This window comes from Astatotilapia calliptera, chromosome 18, assembly GCF_900246225.1.
Source record: "Astatotilapia calliptera chromosome 18, fAstCal1.2, whole genome shotgun sequence".
NCBI classification, from domain to species: domain Eukaryota; kingdom Metazoa; phylum Chordata; class Actinopteri; order Cichliformes; family Cichlidae; genus Astatotilapia; species Astatotilapia calliptera.
In genome coordinates this window covers 13,156,722-13,181,528 of record NC_039319.1, presented here as the reverse complement: position 1 = coordinate 13,181,528, position 24,807 = coordinate 13,156,722, and the positions used below count along the sequence as shown (strand labels likewise).

The following is a 24,807-nucleotide window of genomic DNA, read 5'->3' as shown; positions in this document are numbered from 1 at the left end:
TGGGTCTTATGCAGACAGGTTTGTTGACTTACCCACTCATCAGGTAATATATATATATATACCTCAAAACAGATGTTGTTAACATCCTAGATGTATGGCTATATTGATATCAGCCATTGGCTTGTGACATATGCAGAATCTGTAGGCAACAGGAAAGATTTCTGATATGTAAAGTGGATCTGAGAGTCCACAAACACTACATAAGATTTTCTTTTACAGAGGAGGTACCCATTGTTGGATGAAAAATGTACATTTCAGACATTTCTGTACTGGCTTTAATTTTCAGACACCATGTGTGGTGCTTAAATGGAATGCAGCTTCCTGCAATTCCCATAAATGCCCAATAAAAACAGATCAAATTTTATCCCTTTAATATTTGAGTGTTACAGAGTCCTTAGTGTTTATGCAGCCTAAATGCAGTAGGTGAAATACCTACCTTAAATAAGTTAAAGTCAGTTTAAATTTTATGTGTAGAGATCCAATTTGCAGCAACAGTCTTCTAATTTTAGGTAAAGAACCTACAATTAGAAAGAAACAACTCAACAAGCAAGCATTTAGTGACAGTGGGAAGAAAGAACTCCCTTTTAACAGGAAGAGACCTACAGCACAGCTAGACTTCTGTGTGGGGGAAGCTGTCTAACATGACAGTTTGGAAGGAGAAGAGAAAAAGGACAGCATAGGGAGAACTTTTGGAGAAAGAAGACAAGTCAGTGACACACAATATTAGCTTGTAATTGCATTATTGGTGAAAATAGGTGAGTGAAGAGGAAGAGCTCAGTTAATTATAGGAAGTCCCCCAGCAGCCTGAGCCTATAACAGCATAGTTAGGTGATGGTTCAGGACCACCTGATCCAGCCTCGACTATAAGTTTAATCAAAAAGGAAAGGCTTAAGTCCAGTCTTAAAACTAGAGAGGGTGTCTTTGTCCTGAATCCAAACTGAGAGCTTGTTCGATGGGGGAAGGGCCCTTAAAGCTGAAGGCTATGCCTCCTGTCCTACTTTTGGAAGCTCTAAGAACCACAAGTAAGCCTGCAGTCTGAGATTGAAGTGATGTATTGGGAGAATATGAGGTCTCTAAGATATGATGAAGCTTGATTATTCAGGACTTTTTATATGGAAAGAATCATTTTAAATTTAGTTCTGGTTTTAATCAGGAAGAGAAGCTAATGTAGGAGAAATATGTTCTCTCTTCCTGGTTCCTGTTTGTACTCTTGTTGCAGCATTTTGGATAACAATGTATCTCATGTACAAGACGTTCCAAATGTTGTTTATTTTTACAAGTAGCTTTTGTTTATTTTCTAGGCTGTCTATTACTGTATGTGCGTTAAACATGAATGCATGTGCTGATCCAACTCTTCTTACAAGAATAGGGCAGTTTGCATTTCTTTGCTTCCAAACCAAACATCGTTGTTGCTATGAATGTGTTTTTGTGTCATTCAGACAATATATATGTTGCCTATTATTTATTCAGACCATCTGCACTTTTTACTGAGCTGTTTGACCTCTGGTTTCTAAACAGATCACATAAGCGATAAGGGAAGTTGTATACCTAAATTGTATTTTTTCAAGTAGTTGCTGGACTTGAAACCTATCAAAACTGCTCTTTGGCACAGATTCTGTACAAGAAACACAATCCCTCCCTCCCCAGCAATATTAGTTTTTGATTGGCAGGGAGAAATTTGTTTCATGTTGCTCTCAGACCTTCAAAACATATTCACTCAGCACGTCATTTCTATATTTTTCATACTAAAACTAGTCATTTAGGTCCTCAGTCTTATAGGGAAGCATCAGCATTTCTTGTTTGTCCACTCAAGATGTAGTTTGATGTTTCGATATAAACAGTCACATACTATGAGCAGATTGATATTGTGCTCACGTCTTTGCATAAAACAGGGAGCTAGAAGCCATGAAGACGGGAAGCTTAGAAAAACATGTAGCCTGCATAGTTTATACATCCACCCTGCATTTCAGGGATTTTCTCCAACAAAAAATGTTAAACTGTACCTTTAACTTGTCTCCTACACTTATACATTAGCAAAAAATGGTATGTTGCCCTGCGTCTCCTATGTCTTCTTTTAATGACAGGAAAGATGGTGTTGACTCATTCTGACATTTACTTTTCACAAGTGGTCTGTTTTCCCACTAAGAGTACGTCCAAACCTGAGAAGTTGCTGAGCTGCTTCCTGTGTCCATACTGGAGGTTTATTCATTGCCGGCCCGTACTCCAAAAAAGAAAATGAGACAGAGGTGGAGTGTGGGTTTCAGGTCTGGCCTGTGCTGTGTCAGCAAAATGCCAAAGGAGAGAGAGGGAAGAGGGAAGTGGAAAAATCTATTTTTTATTTTATTTTAAAATGCTTCCTTTATCTTAGCATCACTCAGTGCCCAGTGGTTGTTTTTGCAGTTTGTAATCTGCATTTATTTTTGACTAATTCCACAGGGAAACATTTTTCCATTGTTTTGTTTTTGGGTTATTGGTTTTTTTGTTTTTTGTTTCTTTTTTTTTCTTTTTTCTTTTTGGAGCTGATGAGTCACGTTCTTTGCTTGACTTATTTTTGGGAACAAGTGGTTTTAATTTATGCAGAGTTTATTAGAAGAAAAGAATGCTTTCTAAATGCCTCCTTGTTACTTGCACCCCACTTCCAGAACACGCATGCATGCACTTTATGTTCCGTTGTCGTAATGAAAAAACACTTTCTGGTGTTTCCAATAAAGAGCAGGAGTCTTGGGAGGAAACAGAGTGAAAATATGAATATGACTGCAAACAGAAAAAAACAAACTTAAGAAACTAGGTAACTAAAATAGAAACAATGAAGGACAACCCCCCCCCCCCCCCCCCCCCCAAAAAAAAACAAAACAAAACAAAAAACAAAAAAAAAACTCTTTCTCACACACAGAGAAGATAAGTTAATCCTGGATTGACCAGTGATAGTCTGGCAGGAATGGACTTATGGTAAATGGTAAAGCATGCCACAAGAGCTTCTGTTCAGAGCATCAAAGAGGGACAGTCGCAGGGCAGCTGAACAGACCCAAGGAGATTAGATTTAACAAGGTGCTGGAAACATTCCTCAGAGATTTTGATCCGCGATGATATGATAGCATCACACAGTTGCTGCAGATTTACATGAGTCAAATCTCACATTCCACCACATCTCAAAGATGCTCTATTGGATTCAGATGTGGTGAGTAGGGAGGCCATTTGAGTACAATGAACTCATTGACATGTTCAAGAAGCCAATTTGAGATGATTTGAGCTTTTTGACATAGCACGTAATTCTGCTTGAAGCAGCCAAGAGAGGATGGGTACACTGTGGTCATAAAGGGATAGAGTTAGACTGTTGCATGTAAGCATTGCCCCAAAGTGTGCCAAAAAAATCTGTGACAGTATTACACCATCTCCAGGATTATACTATCTCCGGGGGGGTTAAACCATAAATACAAGGAAGGATGGATCCATGCTCTCTTGTTCTTTATTTAAAATGTTGCAAGAAAAATTTAGGCTCTTTAGACCAGTTAATTATGCAGTTTTGGTGAGCACAAATTGGGAATGGGAACTGTAGTCTCAGTTTCCTGTTCACTGTTTTGTTTGTGTGTACTGACCACGTAAGATCCTCAGCCAGATGTACACCAAGGAAGCGGAAGCTGCTCACTCTCTCCACAGCAGCGCCATTGATGGTGATGGGGGTGTGTACTTCTCTGCACCTCCGGAAGTCCACTATCAACTCCTTTGTCTTTGCGACGTTGAGGGTGAGATGGTTGTCTTGACACCAGTGGGTCAGGGCGCTGACCTCCTCCCTGTAGGCCGTCTCATCACCTTTGGTGATAAGACCCACCACTGTAGTGTCATCCGCAAACTTCACAGTGATGTTGGAGTTGCTAGTGGCCGTGCAGTCATAGGTGTAGAGTGAGTACAAGAGAGGGCTCAGTACACACCCCTGTGGAGCACCAGTGTTCAGTGTGATGGGGGATGAGGTGATGCTGCCTGGTCTGACCACTTGGCGTCTGTCAGACAGGAAGTTAAGGATCCAGCTGTGTTTTAAAGGGGTACATGGTGGAGCAGTAACACAATTTAAAAGCAAAAACAGGAAATAACTGACTTCGGTAAGATTCCTATACGCTGATTTCCTTCAAGAACTGGATATTTTCTCCTGTTTTTAACAATTCCTTCTAAACCCTCAAGATTGTTGTGAGGAAAATTCGCAGTAGATTAACAGTTTCTGAAATACTCAAAACAGCCCGTCTGGCACCAACAGCCATGACATGTTCAGAGTCACGTAAATTCACCTTTGTTCCCCATGCTCAGTTTGAACTTCAGCAGGTCGTCTTGACCATGTCTGCATGGCTAAATGCATTGAGTGGCTGCCATGTGATTGGCTGATTAGATATTTGTGTTATCATTTACTGTAAACCAGACATTAAATGCAAAGTTGTTTGTGGTACATCCGCTAATGTTGGTCTTTGATGCTCACATTATCAGTGCAGTAGTTATTCACACATCATTTGTCTCAATCTACAGGGTTCCTCTAAAAAAAACTTTATCTATTTATTCTTTTTTCTGGGTTGTGAGTGACTTTAGTGTGTCATTATGTGCGTCAGAGGCCACTGTCCCCATGCATGTTGTATTCATTAAGGAATAGTACACGTAAGTTGTTGCCACATTGTTTTTTCCACATTCTGCATAAAGATAAACCTTTCTTGACTTCACCCTGCTTCCAACTGAGGGCCTCTTGCGTGTATAAGCAGTAGTAGCTTCAGCTGACCATAAATTGTTCCATCTTCAATGTTTGACTCCAAATTTGTGGAAAAGGGTGTTCAGATGTGAAAGCCAGGTGGGGTGGAACTGCAGTGCGTCTGGCTTTCTTGCAGTAGCAGAGTTAGTCATTTCTTACAGACCAACAGATTTTTTTTTTTTTAGCCCTGCCATAATTTTAGTTGTCTAGCCTGAACCACTAGCCTAACCAAACCTTAAGCATATCTCAACCATTCTTTTGTTTCTGTCCCCAGTTGAACCCTCATGCAGAGCATGATTGTGAATACACTTGTACATAAATATAGGAGAATAGAGTGAATAGAATTTTCCAGAACCAGCATTTGTACGCAGATAGTAGGAGTGCAAACTTAATATAAACTGCTTTGTATCCAAAATAGGTCTTAGCCATGCACAGCTGGATGTTTTATGGTGTATATGAATTTGTATTGAGTTGGGATTCTGTCTGAATTCCACTAAGGCAATTTAGAGATCACAGTACATTCCAGCTGCCTCCAGTTACATCTTATTCACAGTATATCAGACTTCCTTTAGTACAGACATTGCCACATAGATATAAACTCAATAACACAATAACTCAAAATGTCAATGAAAAAGGATCTCCAATTTAAAACATGATACTTCTAGAGTTGCAGCAGAGTTTCTGTCAGTAAGTAGTTTTATATATAGCCACAGTTGTTTTTGACTGAAATTGGCCTAACCACCTCATCCTTCGTCCCCAAGGGATATGTTGGTCAATTTTAACGAGATCCCTGGAACTGACTGTCACCTTCTCTCACATAATGGATGCTTGTCAAGCTCTGCATTCATGGCAGGTTCTGGCTTAAGAATAACATGGACAATATTGGAAGCATCTGACTGTATTTTCTCTCTACAGTCTCAGACGGGCTGGATGAAGAACTTGTGTATATGTCTCAGCATCAGCGTTACACTTAATGAAAGTCTTCTGGCCCCAGTGATGGCCAACATAAACTTATCTGCTTCCTCTCTTTGAAAAACAGCAGAAAGCTTCACTGAAACTGTGCGTTTGTCATTGCGTTGCCGTGAATCACCTCGCTGCTCGCTGTCTGACTCGCAGACCTGGCTCAGGGACTCTTGTTGCTCTGGCTATGCTTACATTGGCCCCAGTCCAGCACAGAGCTAAGTGTCTTGTTTATGCCTTAATACTTTCATTTTGATGGCTTAAAATGTCTGCATTTTATCCAGAAAAGTAGGTTATGTAATTTTTCCAGTTACTCAGCTCTCATGTCTTTTAAATGACTGTGTCAAGTATGCATTTGTGTATTCACATCGGTGCATCTGCTGCAAAGGAAAATCAGAACCGCCCAGTCACCCTGAGCATTACTATGCAGGACTGAATACACGTAGTTCAGTACAATACTTCAGTGTTTTTCACCCACACTCCTGTAAATCAGATTTTCTTACAAATAGTCAGAGTCAGTGAATAGTTTAGCATTAGTCAAGTTTGGAGTTTGGAGACACTGACTCACTGAATTAATTTCCTTTCTGGGGCTTAAAGTGTAAAAGAAACTTTCAAAGCATGCAAATACTTGAAAGATTTAAAAGACTGAGATCAGGATATTTTATCATGATTATTCACTGATATCAGTGACAAAGATGTTTTTATTGCTTTGTCACATCAACTCAACATAATTTTTACATCTGGCCTGTGCTATATTTCCCCTAATGTACACATCTTTGCATCCAAAAAATACTGGTCTTCCCTTTACACCGAAATTCAGTGCATCTTGAAGAAAAAGTAGTAAGATGTTAAGTAATAGTGTAAGTACTATAAGTAAAAACAAGGTGTTTGTTCACATTACCCAAGCGCCAAGAAACAGAATATACTTCAGACCATTTATTCTGCCTCCATGATTGATGTAAACAAAACAGGTCCTCACTGCTGTGAGATCCCTCTCTGTCTCCACTGCAGTGTGTTTCGCACACAGTGTAGGTGTTGGCACTGTGGAAAAATAAAGCTTTCATTACTCACCATGTTTATTGGACACATATTTTTGGCCAAATAGAATGTGATAGTATTTTGTCTTTGTAAAATGGATAGATGTATCCAATGTGCAGTACAGGCTCACCTTTGAGACTGACTTAATGTTGGGTGACTCACATTAGCAACCATTTCTTGACCTACAGTATATTCTACTGCAACTAATGGTGATTTTGCAGGCGTTTGAATAAGTTAATTGTGCAGCTTTGCAATGCAGGCGCCACTATACAACAATCTTTGCATATGATTCGTTCTGGGTTAACATCACTTTCCCTAAATTTGAAATATTTCCAAACAATAGATAAGCAACCTTTAGGAACAAGCTCTTTGCCTTCAACTGTGCCAGACATTTGATTTTTGTTTTGACGGTCTGTTATCTGTTGTCTTTTAAGATAATGATACTGATTCAAACTTTATCCAAGAAACTTTGCAGCACAGGGAACAGCTTAGATTGGCAGATGCAGGTATGTGGTCAGGTAGTGGCTTAGGGAGCAATAGCGTTAGATTAGCTTTGCGTTCGAGCAGTGTTTTAAATCAGTAGATCATGTTTATTTAATTGTGGGAATCATGTCATGTTTGTGATTAAAGCTGAAATAATTTTGTGGCCCTGTGACACACTGCATGCATTTTTTTTAATTCGATGCATTTGACATAAAACAAATAGCAGCTGCTAATTTACTTCTGAGAAATGTGGACCAGAGTAATAGGTGCACTGTTTCTGGGAAGGAATGCAGTGAAATCAGATCTTAAATTTTCTTCATTAATTCATGGCGCTATTTTGCATCAGTGACAAAAACATCAAAAAATCTGATGTTTAGTTTTTGTAGTTTCAAATTGCCTAATCAGCCATCAAAGAGTCCACGACATATGTGAATGATTGAGAGCTCTTTATTCTGTCTTTGTGGTGACATACCACATCTTATTAGATACAGTAAAAGCTGTCTGAATGATCAGACTAGTGAGAAATGAAATGTATTGGCATCTTCAGATTAAAAGCTATATTGCATTAAATAACTACTTTGATATGGATCACATTAAAACTGCAGCTGCTTAACAAATAGTTAGATACCATCGTCTCTGTGGTCAGCATCTTTCCCCACAAGTAAAGCCAGACTTGGCTGGACAGCCTGCTCAGTCCACGCTGTGTGGTTTTATTGGCTCTACTTGGCGATGAAGCTTGAAAGAAAGTGCTTTGTGGCGATGGGATAGAGTGTAGCACCACCTCAGACAGACTTAGGGTTATGACCATCAGGCTGGGTGATGATTGTAGCTGATTCAGTAAGTGCTTCCACGCTGGGCCACCCAGCCGGCATGACCACACAAAAATCCAGCTGCACAGATGGTGTGTGGAGTTAACGCCAGCGCTCAAGTCAAAATGCGAGTATAGCAGGTTTGGACTGAAACGAGAACGCAATGAAAGATTCGTAACCTTCTTGACAAAATATGTCTCAGTTTAATTGAGGTCATGTTCTTGTGGTGAATTTGAGATCCGTGGGGCTTTGTGAGTGAACTCCATGAATGTCATCCAAGACACAGACAGTTCTCCGTGAGGCTCCGCTATGGGAGCCATCATAAAAACAATTTTCTCTGAATAACATGGTTACAATTAAAGAAATGTTTGATATTGATCACACTTATGCAATCCACATTTTACCAACGAGCACAGCATGCTTTCCTGGTAATAGGAAAATTGCGTGGTTCATGAGGCATAATGAGATTATAGATATGGCACATTCGTACATGGAGGTTTCCAAAGTTTAAAAAAAGGTGCTTTCTTTAGTAGCATCTAGTGAATGAAGCACTTTGAACTTTAAAGGTTGAGGGGCTCACTGATATGGTCAATTCTTTTATTCTTGTTGTTTTTTTTGTTTGTTTGTTTCATGTATTGGCAGAATATATGAAGGACTGTCACCTCAAAGTACACAGAACAACTCAACACTAACTGATTTCTGTGGGCTAGAGGGCTCAATTATACCAAAACCATTGACTACAGGCCAAATGTATGCACTTGAATCTTACATTACTTTATGTTCATGCATACAAGCTGTTCTTGCTCTTGCAAGGATTTTTATTGTGGGACAAAGTGATTAAAACTAATTTTCAATGTTCCTTCATAATGTATTGTTTGCATCAGGGATGCTGAAAGTGAGTGGCTGTTTATGTTATTTCTTTTCTGGCAGATAGAGTAATATAATTGGCAAGAATTTGAAAATAGCATTAACCCCACGTATGATGTGATTAGCTAATATTGGTCCTTTTATTATGCTTGAAGAAATTGTTTTTCAACCTAAAAACCATTGTTTTATCTCAAGAGTGCCAAAGGAATCTGTCAGAAGCGGAAATACTTCTTAGAGAGACAAAATTTGGCTCATTATATATAAACAGCTATGTGTCTGAATGGTGTTTTGCTTTTATCTGCTGCTCAAATATGTTTTGACTCTGTTGCAAAAGCAGAAGCTAAGGCGCAAGCCTCCACTCTATAAAAACACATGAAAGCCTTGTGTTTCGATTTCACTCTGACTGATTTGCTGTTCTGGCGACACGATGCAGATGGGTAACCTGCCAATTCACACATCGCTTCCTAGCTCAGTTTTGTGTTCCTGCCTGAAACTGTTCAGATTTTTAGTATATTATTAAGCTGCAGAAAAAACATGGAGTGTGATGATTGAAATGATTCGCTAGAAGTTCCTGTTTGATTTAATTACGTATATATATGTAGGTTAAATGCAAAGCTTTTGTCGTAGCCTATTTTAGCTAAATGTTTCCACAAGTGTTTCACACTACTTACCTTCATTTGTTGGAGATAATTATACCTGCTAAAAGGTTGGTTTGACTTTATGCACCACTAGTGTGTTTAATACACTATCATTTGCTGTTTAAATTTAAAACAACTATAATAAAATTATTGACCATTATAATTGGTTGAATTCCATTGACTTTCATCAAGAACTGATACTAAGTGGTCTAACTTTTCCAGGGTACTGTTTAACTTGACATTAACTCATTCCAACATGCCAACACTGGAACATGATCAGGAGAGACCAGGGGGTCTGTTGTACTGCTCACAGGCCAATAAAAATTGTTTATGGGTTCTCTATGTTTTGCTTTTTGGGTTTTTGTTCTGTTTTTTTGTTTTGTTTTGTTTTTCAAATTCATGCATGCCTGTTTTACCGGCTGGCTGGGGCCTTTCTTTGTGGGATTTTCATGTTTCATGTTCTCTCTGTACTTCAGCTTCCTCCCACAGTCCAAAAATACGCACATTAGGTGAATTGGTGACACTAATGTGGCTGTAGGTGTGAATGTGAGTGTGAATGGTTGTCTTTCTCCCTATGTTATCCCTGTGAAGGTATACCCTGCCTTTTTTTCCCCTTATGACAACCCAACTGTAACTCTGAATTGGATAAACGTAAGAAAATGGATGGATGGATATCTGTTTTAAAATAAGAAGAAGCTTAAAAGGATGAAAAGTTTGTGTTTTATACATTAATAGACTACTGCCTGGAATTTAACGTGTCTCTCTTTAGAGCTTTACTCGTGATGTAGTTTCAAAAATGTCTGTGTTTATTTGTGTAATAATACTTTATCTGGCTGTACTAAATATATGTTTTCTTGTGCCCCTCTGCACAAGAAAACAGCAAATCTTTCTCATTGTAATTAATGGTTTTATGCCAGTTCTGGGGAACTGGGATATCAAACGTTTATAAGCACTTAATGTGTATGAAAATACATACTTGCATGCGCCTGTGGTTGCAGGTGCTGTTTGAGTTGCACTTTACAGCAGTCCCCGGTAATATTAACTCCCAGTTATGTTAAAAAGCCCTGCCTGTGAGCACTGCCTCTGCTTGCCAGCTCGTAGTGGACCTACCTCATACCCTGTATTTTATAACACAGCCAGCAGTTGGCATTTCTTCCACTGTATATTGTGGCAGCAGATGTGACTCTACCTACATATCTCCTCATCCCATCATACACTATTGGCCTGGATTTAAATGGAAACTGCTGACTAGAACAGAAAGGCTTTTTGGTCACAGCCACACAAAGTATGAACAATACAGTGGCCCAGCTTTGTTTACGAGGCACACATGCACACTTAAATGTATGTCTTAGGATTACAATATATGACCCATTTGTCATAGTCTGTCTTTCTTTAACCAAGCACAGATGGAATGACAAAACTGGGGGTTAATCAACTCCATCTTGGATCTGCGATTGTCTTTGATAGGCCAGCTAACCGTTTTTTTTTTTTTTTTCTTTTTTCCCCTCTACCAGTTGGAAATAAAAACACAGAGGAGTGCTCAAAATGAGAAATGCATCATAAAGTTTCCCCTAAAAAACAAGCTCAGTTCTATTCCTTTTCACAGTTTGCACAATTCCTTCAGTAGCTCCAATTTTTTGTTTTACTCGCTCTGTGTTGTTATGAAATCTTACTGGAACTAAGTACTCAAAGGGCTTTTAGGTAAACAAATGTTGCAGGCAGAAATTAATGTTTGTTTTTATAAAGCAGCTGGTGGCATTAGGAAAGACTCATTAAGGAGATAATTTTGCATGAAATTGTGTTGTTCTTTTGTTGTTGTTGCATAAGTCAAGCAAGCAAGAGAGTCTGAAAAATTAGTCATAATAGTAATTGATGGATTGATGGTCATTAATGTTTTGTTTATTCTTTTTTGTCAAATGAAATACCCCCGATTACACGTTCAAGATATGAAAACATGATATTAAACATCTGTAAGTAATACTTGGATTTGTTATATTTTCACCATTAAATCTCACTAGCTAAAATTGAAACTAGAATGAGGAGGCCTCTGTTGTGTAAGACAAAGGTTGATGGCATTCTGAAGAGAGGATGTGTTTGAGTCACCCGTCCACATTGTATATCCCAGTGGAGTGTTTGTATTATTGTCTTTGGCCAAAGCCTTATGAGTACAATATACAGTTTTTTCAGCTTTAACTAGTGTGTGTGTGTGTGTGTGTGTGTGTGTGTGTGTGTGTGTGTGTGTGTGTGTGTGTGTGTGTGTGTGTGTGTGTGTGTGTAAAACATGTGCATGTTATCCTGTTCAGACATGCAGTCCTCTACCCCAGCGGTCCCTAACCTTTTTTGCGCCACGGACCGGTTTATGCCTGACAATATTTTCACGGACCGGCCTTTAATGTGTCGCGGATAAATACAACAAAATAAAACTAGTACCGGTACCGAAAAAAAGAAAATTTATTCATAACACACGTGAAAAGACCCAGGAAAACCGAGTAAACGATAAAAACGATAACAAAATAACGCTGAAAACTGATAAAAACCCTGAAAACTATACATTTCACACCTGAGCCTCAACTCTCGTGGCCCGGTACCAAACGACTCACGGACCGGTACCGGTCCGAGGCCCGGGGGTTGGGGACCGCTGCTCTATATGTTATTTAACAACATACAGATCTCTCCTAACTGTAACACTCTTAACTCCTTACTCATCATGAAAAGGAAGTGAATACCAGTGGGAAGGTTTCTTATAAAAACACTCCACATAGTCCACTGAAAGCAAAGTTTAGAACTTAGCTACTTGCTTGGCACGAAGGAATGATGTATCAAATGTTTGCATGCATCCTTTGATTTGGCTCCACTGTAACAAGGCCCAGATGTGCTAGAGAGAACCTGGGGCTCAATTTAAAGTGTTATAAACCTGTCAGCGGATTTATGACACTGTAAAGTTAAATAAAATCACTCACTTTGCGCCAGAAAGAAGAAAGCAGCGGATAAACAACAGCAGAATGGTTAAGCTTGATAAGCAGTTGTTAGAATTTATTTAATATTACTTTCTACACCAGGATCCTTTTCTACGTAGCTGCAGTGGCGTGTCTAGAAAGTTTTTGTTGGGGGGGCCAGGTAGGGGCACAGATAATGTTAAAAAAACAAAAATCTACCAACCATAATTCAATAACCCTATAAACCTAATAACCGAATGCACTTTTAACTCTTATTAGAATGAGATTTTATCCACTACGGTGCAAACTTTTTAGGTACTGCGTTGATAAAGTACAAGAGATACAATCAGTGCTTTGTCAGTGTTTATTCAGCATTCAAGGACAGCAATATTTGCATAGTATTTTTACTGACATATAGTGCACATATGTTTTGGGCAAAAACATTTTTTAATATTAAAATACGAACATTTTTAACATACAATTGTCAAATTAGCCAATGCAAAACTTTATCTGCCTATTAAAAAAGAAGATAATCTTCTCACAAACTGGTGTTTGATTTTGAAACAGGAAAAAAGTGGGGAAACAAATGAAAAGACTAACATTTGAATAAAACCTGGAAGCAAGTAAATACTTTCTATGCTGCCTTATGATAAACTTTGGTAATACTGATGTATAAAGAACACTGGCTGATGATGAAATACAGTCAGCTGGCATGGTGACACTGCCAGTATTAACCTGCTGGGCTGGACTGGGACAAAAAATCGGCCCGGGCATTTTGATTAAAGACCGGCCCACCAGGTATTAAAGCCATGAAGCCTTTGAATGAAAACAAATGCTGTTGTGACAGTGATGTACAGTCTTGTTGGTATATGTATGATTTCTATACATTTTACGTCAGATAAAAACTTTGTTCGCAAGATTCAGATAATTATTTAACAAAAGCTAGATATTTTAAATGAGAATAAGAAAGGAAAGTATTTATTTGTGCCCCCCTCTCCCTGTTAATGCCCTACCTGGCCCCCTGACAAAACTTTCCTAGACCCGCCCCTGCACAGTTACCAGTTGTCAGCTACTTAGAAAAGGATCCTGGTGTTGTTTGTCTCTCAGAAACAGTTCATAACTTCCCTTCAACTCATTCATGTCACCTAAAAGGTAAACCTGTTTCTCCATCACCTGTTCAGCTCTGATGATTCAGTAAGGACATCTCCTGGTTTCATCTTCATGTTTCCCTCTCACCACATATCCAAACCGACATCATGACCAGCAGCTTTACAGCTGTGGCTCCAGCAAACATCAGCTGATAGAAATTAATATTAAATAAATTCTAACAACAGCTGATCAAGCTTAAATGTGCTGCTGTTGTTTAGCACGACATCCGCTGGTTTCCTTTTTCTGGCGCAAAGTGGACGATAAATAAACAAGAGGGAAAAGCCGATCAGCTGATCATCGATCAGTTTCATGATTGAAGTAGCAACAGGAAAGGGAGGAGAGAGAATGAGAGAAGAAGAGGCAGCTGACAGCGTGAAGACGCAGAATAAATCCAGCTTTGTGTCTTTTTCCATTTTAGCTTAAGCCTGGAATAAACTGTGTTCCTTACAGCTCAATATGAAACGTGTAATATTTTCTCTGAATGAGGGACCATTCCATTTTTTAAGGAGTGGTTGACAAGTCTACTAACTAACCTTATGAATAAAACAAAGTTCACTATCAGTAACATCATAGCACCCACTCAGCTGTATAGAAACTCCGTCATGCTAGCCAGTACGCAGTACGAGTTATTGTAACTGACTGTAAAAAGTCAGCACAACGAAAATAAACTCCACCTAAATTTGTTTTATATCTGACCCAGATAGACTGCAGGTCATAAGTTCTTACCTGAAGTTCAGTTCACCTGACACTCGGACTGGCGGCCGCCTCGGGTCTCTCCTCCTCCTGCCTCCCCTTCCCTCATCCACCTGCTGGCCTCTGTGGAAGCTCCGCCATAGCCACCACCAAACAACTGAGTTATTTTTTCACATCGGCCAGCATCTGGCCATTCCACCACCTCTCATTGTTCATGCCGTTACAAAAAAAATTTATAAATAAGTCATCAGCCACTGGGCAAATGCCCGGTATGCCCGATAGCCAGTCCAGCTATGTTAACCTGCAACCAAATCTGCAGCTCCATAAAGCAATGTTAGACTTGGATTATATCTTATGACTCATGCTATGCTAGCAAACATTTAGCTAAAATAGGCTACGACTTATGCTAGCTCCCCCCAGTAGCCTACTGTCTGAAATATTAGACGGTTGCAATAATTCTCTAAGTGTTATTTTTTCCTTGGTATTCTAATGCCACAGAAGTTTACAAAACTCAACAAACTTAATATTACTTACCGGGACATTTATTCTCTCCTCATTTTCTTTCATCGAAAAATTGTTTTCTGTCTTTCTCCTTCCTTTGCTAACGTGATGCTCATAGTGCAGAAGCCGAGGCTGCATTCACTTACATTCGAATATCTGAGCTTCACTGTGAAAACATAATCGTACATTTGATATTTGATTTAATTTTATTGTTTTAGCTTCGGGGTGGCACCCGGGGTGGCCAGTCTGGTTGGGGCCCCCCCAGGGCCACCCTGCTGGACACGCCACTGCGTAGCTGACAGCTGGTAACTGTGCAGGGGCGGGTCTAGCAAAGTTTTGCCAGGGGGCCAGGTAGGGCATTAACAGGGAAAGGGGGGCACAAAGACATACTTTCCTTTCTTATTCTCATGTCTAGCTTTTAATAAATAAATATCTGATTTTTAAACAAGTTTTCATCTGATGTAAAATGTATAGAAATCCATTATTGTATACAGTATAGGAACTTTATAATTTATAACCTAGTAAGCTATAGTACTTTTTCCTTTGGGAAGATACCATGTGTGCAGTCTGCAATTCTGTTGAAGATGTTGAATCTATTTAATTATTGTGGAAAAATTATTGATTTCTGTGCATTTTTTTTTTTACACGTGTATTAAATTAAAGTTGATTACGTCAATTAAGCATTATGAGGTGGAGGGTGGTTCCCTATGTTTTTTTGTTTGGTTTTTTTTGCTGGGAGTTGGCAACCCTACTAGTTAGGTTGCTTAATATTTCCGCGAAGTACTCTTTAAAATACCAGAATAGGAAGGATGGTGTAGGTTTAAGTTTATTAGATTGATAAGTATTGCTGAACTATGAAATATTTTGGGTGCAGTGTATTTTTTGCATACAAGTATAACAGAATAGCTTTAGATTTGTTTTGTTTTTTTAAACTTGATTATGAACTTATACAAAATGTAGCAAGATATTTAAAAAAAACATTTTATTGATTATAAAATACGCTATATCGGATTTATATCGGTATCGGCAGATATACAAATTTATGATATCGGTATCGGACATAAAAAAGTGGTAACGTGCCATCTCTAACATGAGAGAGAGAGAGAGAGCCCAGCAGGCTGGCTAAGCTAGCTCGGTAGTTCAAGGTGCCTAATGTCTAGGTAATTTGTCTCAGTGGTAGCTTCCCCTGTGGCGTAGTGCTGCTTACTTTTTAACATTCCTGTTGGCGACTGTTAGCTGCAGGAGCCGGAGTGAGATGTAAGGACATCGGTTCAACTTGCAAAACCTGCTCAGGGTTTAACTGTTTAACATGGTCCTAAAAATGGCATCAGGAGAAACATAATCAAGTTCTTTAAACCCAAACTCCACCGGCAAGATAAAAGTGTCGTTTGCTTTGATGTATTCAATCCACCTCTTCTCGCTGTGCTGAAATAACTCGGCAGTTATTAAATGGATTGCTTCATCCTCCTTGGCCCACTGTGGTACATGTTTGTTTGATAAACTGCGTGTTTTTTGTTTATCTACTCAGTTTGTTGAATTTCCAAACCAGATTGTAAAAAGACAAGTCCAAGAATGATTATGGAAATCACAAACTTGAACTCGATCCACAAATATATCTAAGTAAAGTTATGACGGTTTATAGATCTACAGTTTACAGCTGTAGACAGACAGATATCACGGGGGTTTACCATTTAAAAGAATAATATTTGCGTTTCCTTAGGAAATGTGAACATGCTGTATTGACAGGATTAGAAAGTGTCAGACTCCATTCAGGTGGGGAAGAAAAGTTCTGTGTGACTAATCTGGGTTTTGGCTTATCATCATTTTCCACTTATATACAAAACACAAGGCAAAATCAAAGAATTAATGTGATAGCCATCCACAGCTACTGTATAAAAGGCTCTGACCTGCACAGGCTTTCTTTGTGTTGCTATGGAAATTTCCACTGCTACGCAGGAGGGAGGGAGGGCTTGCAAGCAAGTCTAATGTCAGGTATAAGGAACTGGGGAATTTTTTTCTTTGACTGGCTTAGAGTCCAGATGAAGTACAGCTGTTTTAGAGACACCACAGTGGAATGCTTCATCTTTCAGTCTGTTTTTCCCTCTGTCTCCTAATCCGCATCCTCTGTCTTTCTTCTACTTTGATGGCAACAATAAAGGATTTGCCAAAACTGACTCATAACAGAGCATAACTTCTCCTAAGTATCACCGGCAACTTTAAAAGCACTCACAGGTCAATTTAACATCACTGATCTTATCATTACAATGACACGATATACTGGGAAACCTTGGATTCTGGCATCCATGCAGATGCTACTTTGACCAAGCCTCTCATCCACGCTGACAGCGATAGGACTCTGAAATGGCAGCAGTATCCCACAACAGGGGAGACAACAGTTCGGAACAATGACCCAGGCTCCATACTCTCCATATCCCAGATCTCCAAAAGGGAACAAAATACACTAGAAAAAGCTCGATGCATAGAGACGCCATCCTGCATACTACAGGACCCACAGGATCTGCCTAAATAATCTGATGGCTTAGCATTCATTTTAGTATTCAATATAAAAAACTGCAGTCAATCCTGCAGAGAAATACTCCATGGGGAAGTGTAGAGCTTAATACTCATGTTAGCAATGTTTATACCAGCAGCTGCAATTCTAAAATGCTGAATTTTTCAATATCTGCAGCACGTTCCCTGCTAGTCCTTGTTTCCTGAGCTAGAGACACAAAGGAGTGCCATCCTTGTAGAGCAACACTGCTAGCTCTGGTTCTCCAGATAAGACACAAGTAGTCTTGCATTTTTCTAGAAATATATTTCTTTTTGTCTTCATTCAAAAGGACAAACCACAAAAAACAGACTGGAAGCACAAGGTTTTCATTTGACATCAATAAAATGTAAGTTGCAGTATCCTCCACTATACCTCTGCTCTTTGTAGCATTTTATGACATTTATTTGCCTTGTGGGGATTATTTGGCTCAAGTCCAGGTTGCTGATGAGGAATCTGGCTGCTCTCCTGCTTCTCAGCTCTCACCATGCCTCAACGGTTCTCGGCATTCTGCACCAGGCCTTTGGTGTAACAGTCCCTTTTAAGTCAACTCATGACATATGTCATCATATTTATGTTTCAGTCACAGTGGTCCTATGAATATAAAACAAAATGCATGTGCTGACTAATGAGGTACAGAAGTAGATTTGCTGTCTGCATGTACATAAAGAGAGGACTTGAGTGAGCTTTTTTTTTCTTAAAATACTCCATATGGTAAATTAAATTATCAAACTTTGTTGTAATGTACTTTGATTGACATCAAACAGTATAAGTGTAATGTCAGAGATTCTGACTACCTTTCACTTGTTCACCTTAGCACATTTCAAGGTCAAAACAAAACTGTGTCAAAACAATCAAAAATGTCTGATGAATGGTTATAGAAACAACGTAGGTTTATTTTACTTCTTGATTCTCTGTAAAAGAATCTTTTAGCTACCTTGGAAGTGTTAGTGTGGACCACATCACACAAAATTGTTGTTTATGCAAAATCTCTTGGAGGTTAGAAAAAAAAACCCGGCAGTGACAAGCAGTGGGAAAATGTTACAGCCCTGGAACAAGTCATCAGCTGCTCTGCCCAGAATGAATTTCCATGTTAGTTCAGTCTAAGCGTCGCTGTGGGGAAGAACATGGCTGTTATGGTTTTTAACCCAGGTTATACACAGTATGTGCTAAATTCTTGTTATGCTAAGTGTAGATACTAAAAAGTCTGCAAAAAAAACCCCCACAATTATTTTTCTGCCACAACAATTAAAACACTCTTTTGTTGTCTTTGTTTAAGATTTTAAAGTCACAGACACATTTTTTTTCTATTTCTGTGGGAGAAATCCAGCCAGGAGAAAAGTTATTGATGCAAAAACGTATGTGAAATTCATCACCTTACACTTACCTTGCTTTCAACCCAGAACCTGCAGATGTACAGCTGCATGTTTACATGGTGTGATGCTGTACTTTAAACAGCGTGTTTTCAGGGACAGTGGGGGATTCTCTGATGGAGCTCTCCACATTCACTCACATGGGGCTGTCGGTACACATAAGGACAACAGTGGCCGGCATATCCATGTCTAGCTCCATGGTGGTCCCCCCCCCCCCTTTAGTTTGTCAGACATGATGTTTGTACAGATGTCTGGGTCCAAAGCAGAAAGGACAAACCCTCGCTGCCCTTTTGGTGGTCCCGGCCTACCCCTGACTTTAAAGCATAGATATACTCAACTGTACAAGTTATCTTTTGGATTAAATTTTCTGACTGTATTCTGTGACCATGGTGGGTATAACATGTTTCTATAAACAATTCTCTCCTTATTATTGTTATTATTCATGGTCAACAGCCTTGAAGACTGCTGTTGTGCTCTGTGAGGTTCTTTGACCCATTTCAATGTATTTCAGATTTAAATAAAATAAAACAATTTATTACAGTTTGCGTTTTAGTAATGAGTTCCGATAATGATAACTAAAGAAAGATGAGCAGCCAGGACATTAGAGTGGTTGTAAACAAACCCTGATGTTGGCTACCTGAAGTTTGAACTCTAAGACCTTTATCCATACCGCTGCTTCCTTTGTCCTTCAAATGAAGTGGTAGCCAGTCTCTCCAAACATTTAGCTTGCTTACAGTCTGTATGATAGCTGCACTTTCTTCCCCAGTCAGTCTTATCTTTCAGCAGTGTCACTGTGTTCAGTGATCACAGCAGTTGTGAGTGCACGGTTTTTATAAATAATAGAACCAATGTTGAAAGTAAATGGAAGACCCACTTTGTTTTATGATTATCTATAGCAATATGACATTTTATGAATCTTATGTACAGGACACCTTTTAACAACATCTTTTAAATAATAGTTTGTTGCATCTTAAGTTGTATTGATGAGTTATGATAATGGTATGATATTATACTAGAGAAACCCTGATGTTAGTTATAACTAAAGTTTGAACTGTAAGTCCTGCATCCACACTGCTGCTGTGATTTGTTTGTAACGGCAGATGGTGATATTGCACGATTTTCACATTTTGTTTGCAAACATCCAAATCGGGAATGTGTGACAATTTTCCATAAATTCTCCTTTCCTAAATAACCTGATAACCTGATAACCTGACCTCTTCCATTAAGAGCTTTTTGGCCTGTTGTGAATTCACGGCAGCTGTCTTGTATCTCTGCTTACTAAATGCTACTTTGTCAATTCGAGTAAAGTCAAGCAACCAACCTGCCTACAATGTTTAGCATTAAATCACTTAGTGTTGGGGATTTTTAGGAAGCAGAAGTAAACGTCTGCGACACGAATGACCAAAAATCTCACTGTCCCAGTGTTCTAGGTTAGTTGCCAATGACACAGAAGGGGAATAGTAGTGTTTTGTATTGGTTCCTCAGTCATATGGATAACACATGTGCAGTGTTTTCAAAGTTTCATAGTGAGTTTTCTTGCCAGTTAATGGGGCCAAATGTTTTCAATTGATACTCAACTTGAGAAAAGCACAGCGTGTGCCACCACAGACACGCAGGTCTAAACTTAGTGATGACGTAAAAAAGAAAGAATCCATGTGGTTTCACTTTTTATATGAAAACATTTGGGATGTGTTTATGAACTTCCTTCTTCAGCTGGAGCGTGTATGGGTTACTACTGCAATTTTATTCTTCTTGCTTGCAGCCAACCTAGAATAGAATAGAATAGAATAGAATAGCACTTTATTATTATTGTAAATGTACAACGACATTATGGGTGTCCCATGCCAACTGTCCCGGAATAAAATATATAAACTATAAATAGACAGTGCTGTACACTGTTCACTGGTTTGTGACACAGACCCTGTTGTGTGTTACAGGAATTCAGGAGGGTACAGAGTGCACCAAGTGCAAAAATGACTGGGCATTAAGGGCAGCCATCGCACTCCTCTATGTGCTCTGTGCCCTGCTCGCTATAGCGGTGGCTGTCCTCGGATACAAAGGTAAGCCGTAACTGAAGTTAAAATGCCTGCTTAAACAAATACTCTAGTTTTCAGCTGGATTGCAGCTTCTGACATCCACAACAACTTACCTGACAACACTGAACCCACAATGTGTGCATAACGGGTTGAAGTGGAATGGCAGATGGTGACCTCAGTTTTTCCACAGTGGCTCAGTTAGACCCTTTCTTACAAGCCAAGAAATATTGATGCTCTAAGCCAAATACATAGACTTTCCTTTAACTACAGATGATGGAACACTTATTTAATTCTTCACTACTTCACTACCCCTCCACGGACTGGCATATTAGATCACCCAATTATGTAAATGTAAAAAACATATTCTTGCCATTTCCTTATATTTACATGTGAATTAAGTTCCTGTCCTCTGTGCTGTGGTGATATTACTTGTACAAGCCCCTGGACTGTCAAAAGGCATAGCAACTGGCCCTGTTGCCCTTGGATGTATAATCCTGTATTGTACTCCTGTAGGTGTGTTTGCTGGTTTAGTATGACGTGATTCACAGAAAGTGAGAGGGGATCAGTATGAATGAAATTCTGTATAATTTTATTATGAAGTTCTTTCTCTTCACACAAACTTGGTTGATTTTTTTCCTTTTTTTGTCTAATAGATTGAACGATAACAAACAGAAAATACAGTACACAAAATCTTGCTAGAAAGTCCAGAAAGGATGATAAGGCCAACTTCAGGAAAGACTTTGGACAGACAGAGAATTAAGATGTCTGACTTTGGCACAATTATAGTTTTTTTTCCCTTTGTTTACTCCTGCCCTGCCTTCTGACTCCCATGGTCCCACAGCTTCTCTCTGCCTTCGTCTTTTTCTTTGATGTTTGATAAAAAATTAAATGGTTGTATCACTAACAGTCAAGCCAGAGGCTTTGGCCTAAGATTAACCACTCTGTTGACAGAAACCGTTGTTTACTGTCCACCATATTTGACATCTTTAGCCACAGCTCTAAATGGGAAACAGATTGTGTGGCGCTGTCCTTACTACACGCATGCTGCTGTTACTCCCTGTTTGAACAATGGAAATAATATTAAATAGAAACAGACAGGAATTCCACATATTTCAGGCGTTATCATCGGGGAATGCTTTCTGTGCCTTACACATTTGTGGTCCAGAGCAGTCACAGAAAAATATGCCGAAAGTATCCTCGAGTGAAACACTGCTACAGTCCTACCTGCTCCACAGGCAACGGATGGCATATTTGCCTAATGGGGAAAGACTTAATCCAAACTACTGCACAAGTTTAGATTTAAATCAGAATTAGGTGCTGTCAGGTTTGTTTTAGGCTTCCAGCTTTGCATCTGTGTTAGCGTCAAGCCCAAGTGAGTTTGATGTCTTGGCTCTAATGTCTACCAGATGACTGTGCAGCGACTACCCAGGCTTAACAGCCCAAAGCAGATTTTATGGCTTGGTTGCAATTTGTTATCTCGTGAACTACAGACTAACTCACAAATTGCTGCGAGTGTCCAAAATACTTTGAGTGTGCAAGAAACCAATCTGAGCTCTGCATTCTATGATTTTTTTTCTATGCACTTTGTTATAGATATGCTGCTATTTTTCAAGTTAATGCTTTAATTCCTGTTAAAGAATTGTTTATTTAAATGTTTGCTCCAGCAGCTTTCATCAGTGTTAATCTCAGTTTGGGTAACTGCCTAGCTTTTGCTCATAACATGTCCCAATAGACAGCCAGACTTACTAAAAGACTTACTTAAATTAGCAGCCTTATATAACTCGCAGTGCCTTTCCAATATAAGGATGTGAAAAGGATGGAAAGATTAACAGGGGTGAATGAGAAGGTATGTTCAAGATTAGTGGGGAGTTTTGCAGGTGTTTCTAGTTTATTCTAGATTTTTCTCACTGTTATCAATGGAATAAATTTATAGAGTGTTTCTGATTTACCCAAAAGAAAAGCATGTGACCATTTCAGAGAAACTAAGACAGATTTAAAGGAGATTACCTTCAAACTTCAGTTCTCAGCAGTTACCCAACAGCTCTTTGAAGCTGTTTTTGTTTGTCCCAAGTGCATGTTATTGTTTCATGTTTTTGTCACTCCTGGAATGATAACAGTGAACGCTTAGGGTGTTTTCCAGTTCAGTATTTAGACGCCCACATGCTGAGAGAAAAACAAAGCATGGAAGAGAGGAGACTCTTCCTGCAGATGTAAGGAGAGAGAAAGTGGAACCAGCGTCGTAAAGCGCTGGCGTGGTATTGATTATGTGTTTGACATTATTTACACTGATGAAGTGGAATTTGTGAGGAAAAATGTTAGGAAAGTTTTTCATTCCATTCAATCCCATGTTCCCATCAGTGGCGTTTAACTTTTCCAGTTTTTCATTGCAGCAGTATGAGTGTAACAATGCCCTCTGCTGTTAAGAAGCCCTTCTGCAGAATATACTATATCTATCTTCAACTTTAAGACAGTCGCTTTCATTTTTTCTTAGTGGTTGAGAAAATGGACAACATGACAGAGGGCATGCAGAATTATGGAGGCAAGATCATTGCTGTGGAGACAGACTTAAAGAAACTAGGTAAGTTCCAGTAACACAAGATTATATCATAGATGCCGAAAGCTGCAGAGATTTCAGTGACGTGTACAAGAAAGTAGGTTTTGGCTTTGACACTATACTATATTTGTATGTCCTATTAACAGTGTGTGACTGTTTTTCAGATGATCAGGCTGGAGTGATGTCAGTTAATGCCACTAGTGAGATGAAGACTTTCAAGTCAGATCTGGAAGCGTTACAGAATCAACTACAGCGCATTGCAAACAGGGCAACAAGTAACAGCGACAGGCTGGATGAACTTAGGATAACAGGAGGTGATACGGAAAGTGGACATGTCTCACTGCAGAGTTTTATGGAAAACAATGATGCTTCACTGCGTGGCATCAAGCAGACCTTGACCTCTTACAGTGGAATGATTGACAGCCTTGAGGCGGACACTGCACGGCTCCAGTCTGAGATACAGAGCCAGGTCAAAGTAGAGAGCCAGACTCAGGTTGATGTCAGTGCGCTGAACATCACGCAGGCCCAGCAGCGCAATCTCCTCAGCACACTACAGAAGACAATTGAAAATGCAGGACAGGAAGTTCAGAAACTGAAAAATGACTATCAGATTCTGCAGCAAACAGCCAGACAAACACGGGCTGACACAGAGTGGCTGAAGGAAAAAGTTCAGAACCTTCAGGTTTTGGCAGCCAACAACTCCGCCTTGGCCAGAAACAATGAAGAAGCTCTAAATGACTTGGGAGCTCAGCTCAGCACTTTAGCCAGCCAAATCCAGAATACCTCAGCTCTCACAGAGGGACATGACCAGAGCTTGCATGAGATGATGGACCACCAGAGAGACCATGATAATGCCACCTCGTTTAAGTTTGACAAAATGGAAGCACGATTAGACAGACACGAGAATGACATGAACCGCGTGACTGGAAACATTAGCTTTGCCGCACAGATTCTTGGTGTCATCAGTTCCGAGCTGAATGGCCTGAGGTCCTGTGCTGAGACAGTAATGCAGCACTCTGACCTGTTAGTGGGACTGAATGGAAGTGTGACACAGGCCAACGCAGACAACAGAGAGCTGCGCGCCCAGCAGGATGAACTAACAGCCCGGTTGGACAGAGAAGTCAACAACTTGTCCATGGTGATGGAGGAGATGAAGCTAGTGGACAGCAAGCACACACAGCTTATCACCAACTTTACCATCCTACAAGGTGAGGAATACCTGGCGTGCCTGATTTAGAGCTTTTCATCATCATATGTAAATAAAGCACCTTTTCCAATTATTTGTGAAAATTATGACAAGTATATTTAATTATTCTAGGTATGGAACTCGTACATTTTTAATTAATATAGAAAAGTATAAGAATATATAGATAGATTTCTTCCACTTCCATTTTGTTAAATAAATAAGTACAACAGTTTTCAGTTTCTTGGGGTAAGTTACATCGTCTACAACCTTCTGGTCTTAAGAAGAATCATATTTATGAATTATTTGTGAC

At 39.4% G+C, this 24,807-nt stretch overlaps 1 protein-coding gene across 1 annotated transcript in view; it reads left to right on the top strand.

Annotated features, from left to right (window-relative positions):
- colec12 (collectin sub-family member 12) overlaps positions 1 to 24,807 on the top strand; it is a 32,636-nt gene that overhangs the window by 4,106 nt on the left and 3,723 nt on the right. The window contains exons 3-5 of the mRNA XM_026150540.1: positions 20,659 to 20,781; positions 23,249 to 23,335; positions 23,476 to 24,519. Coding sequence (XP_026006325.1) covers positions 20,659 to 20,781; positions 23,249 to 23,335; positions 23,476 to 24,519 — 1,254 coding nt within the window. The remainder of the gene's footprint in view (positions 1 to 20,658; positions 20,782 to 23,248; positions 23,336 to 23,475; positions 24,520 to 24,807) is intronic.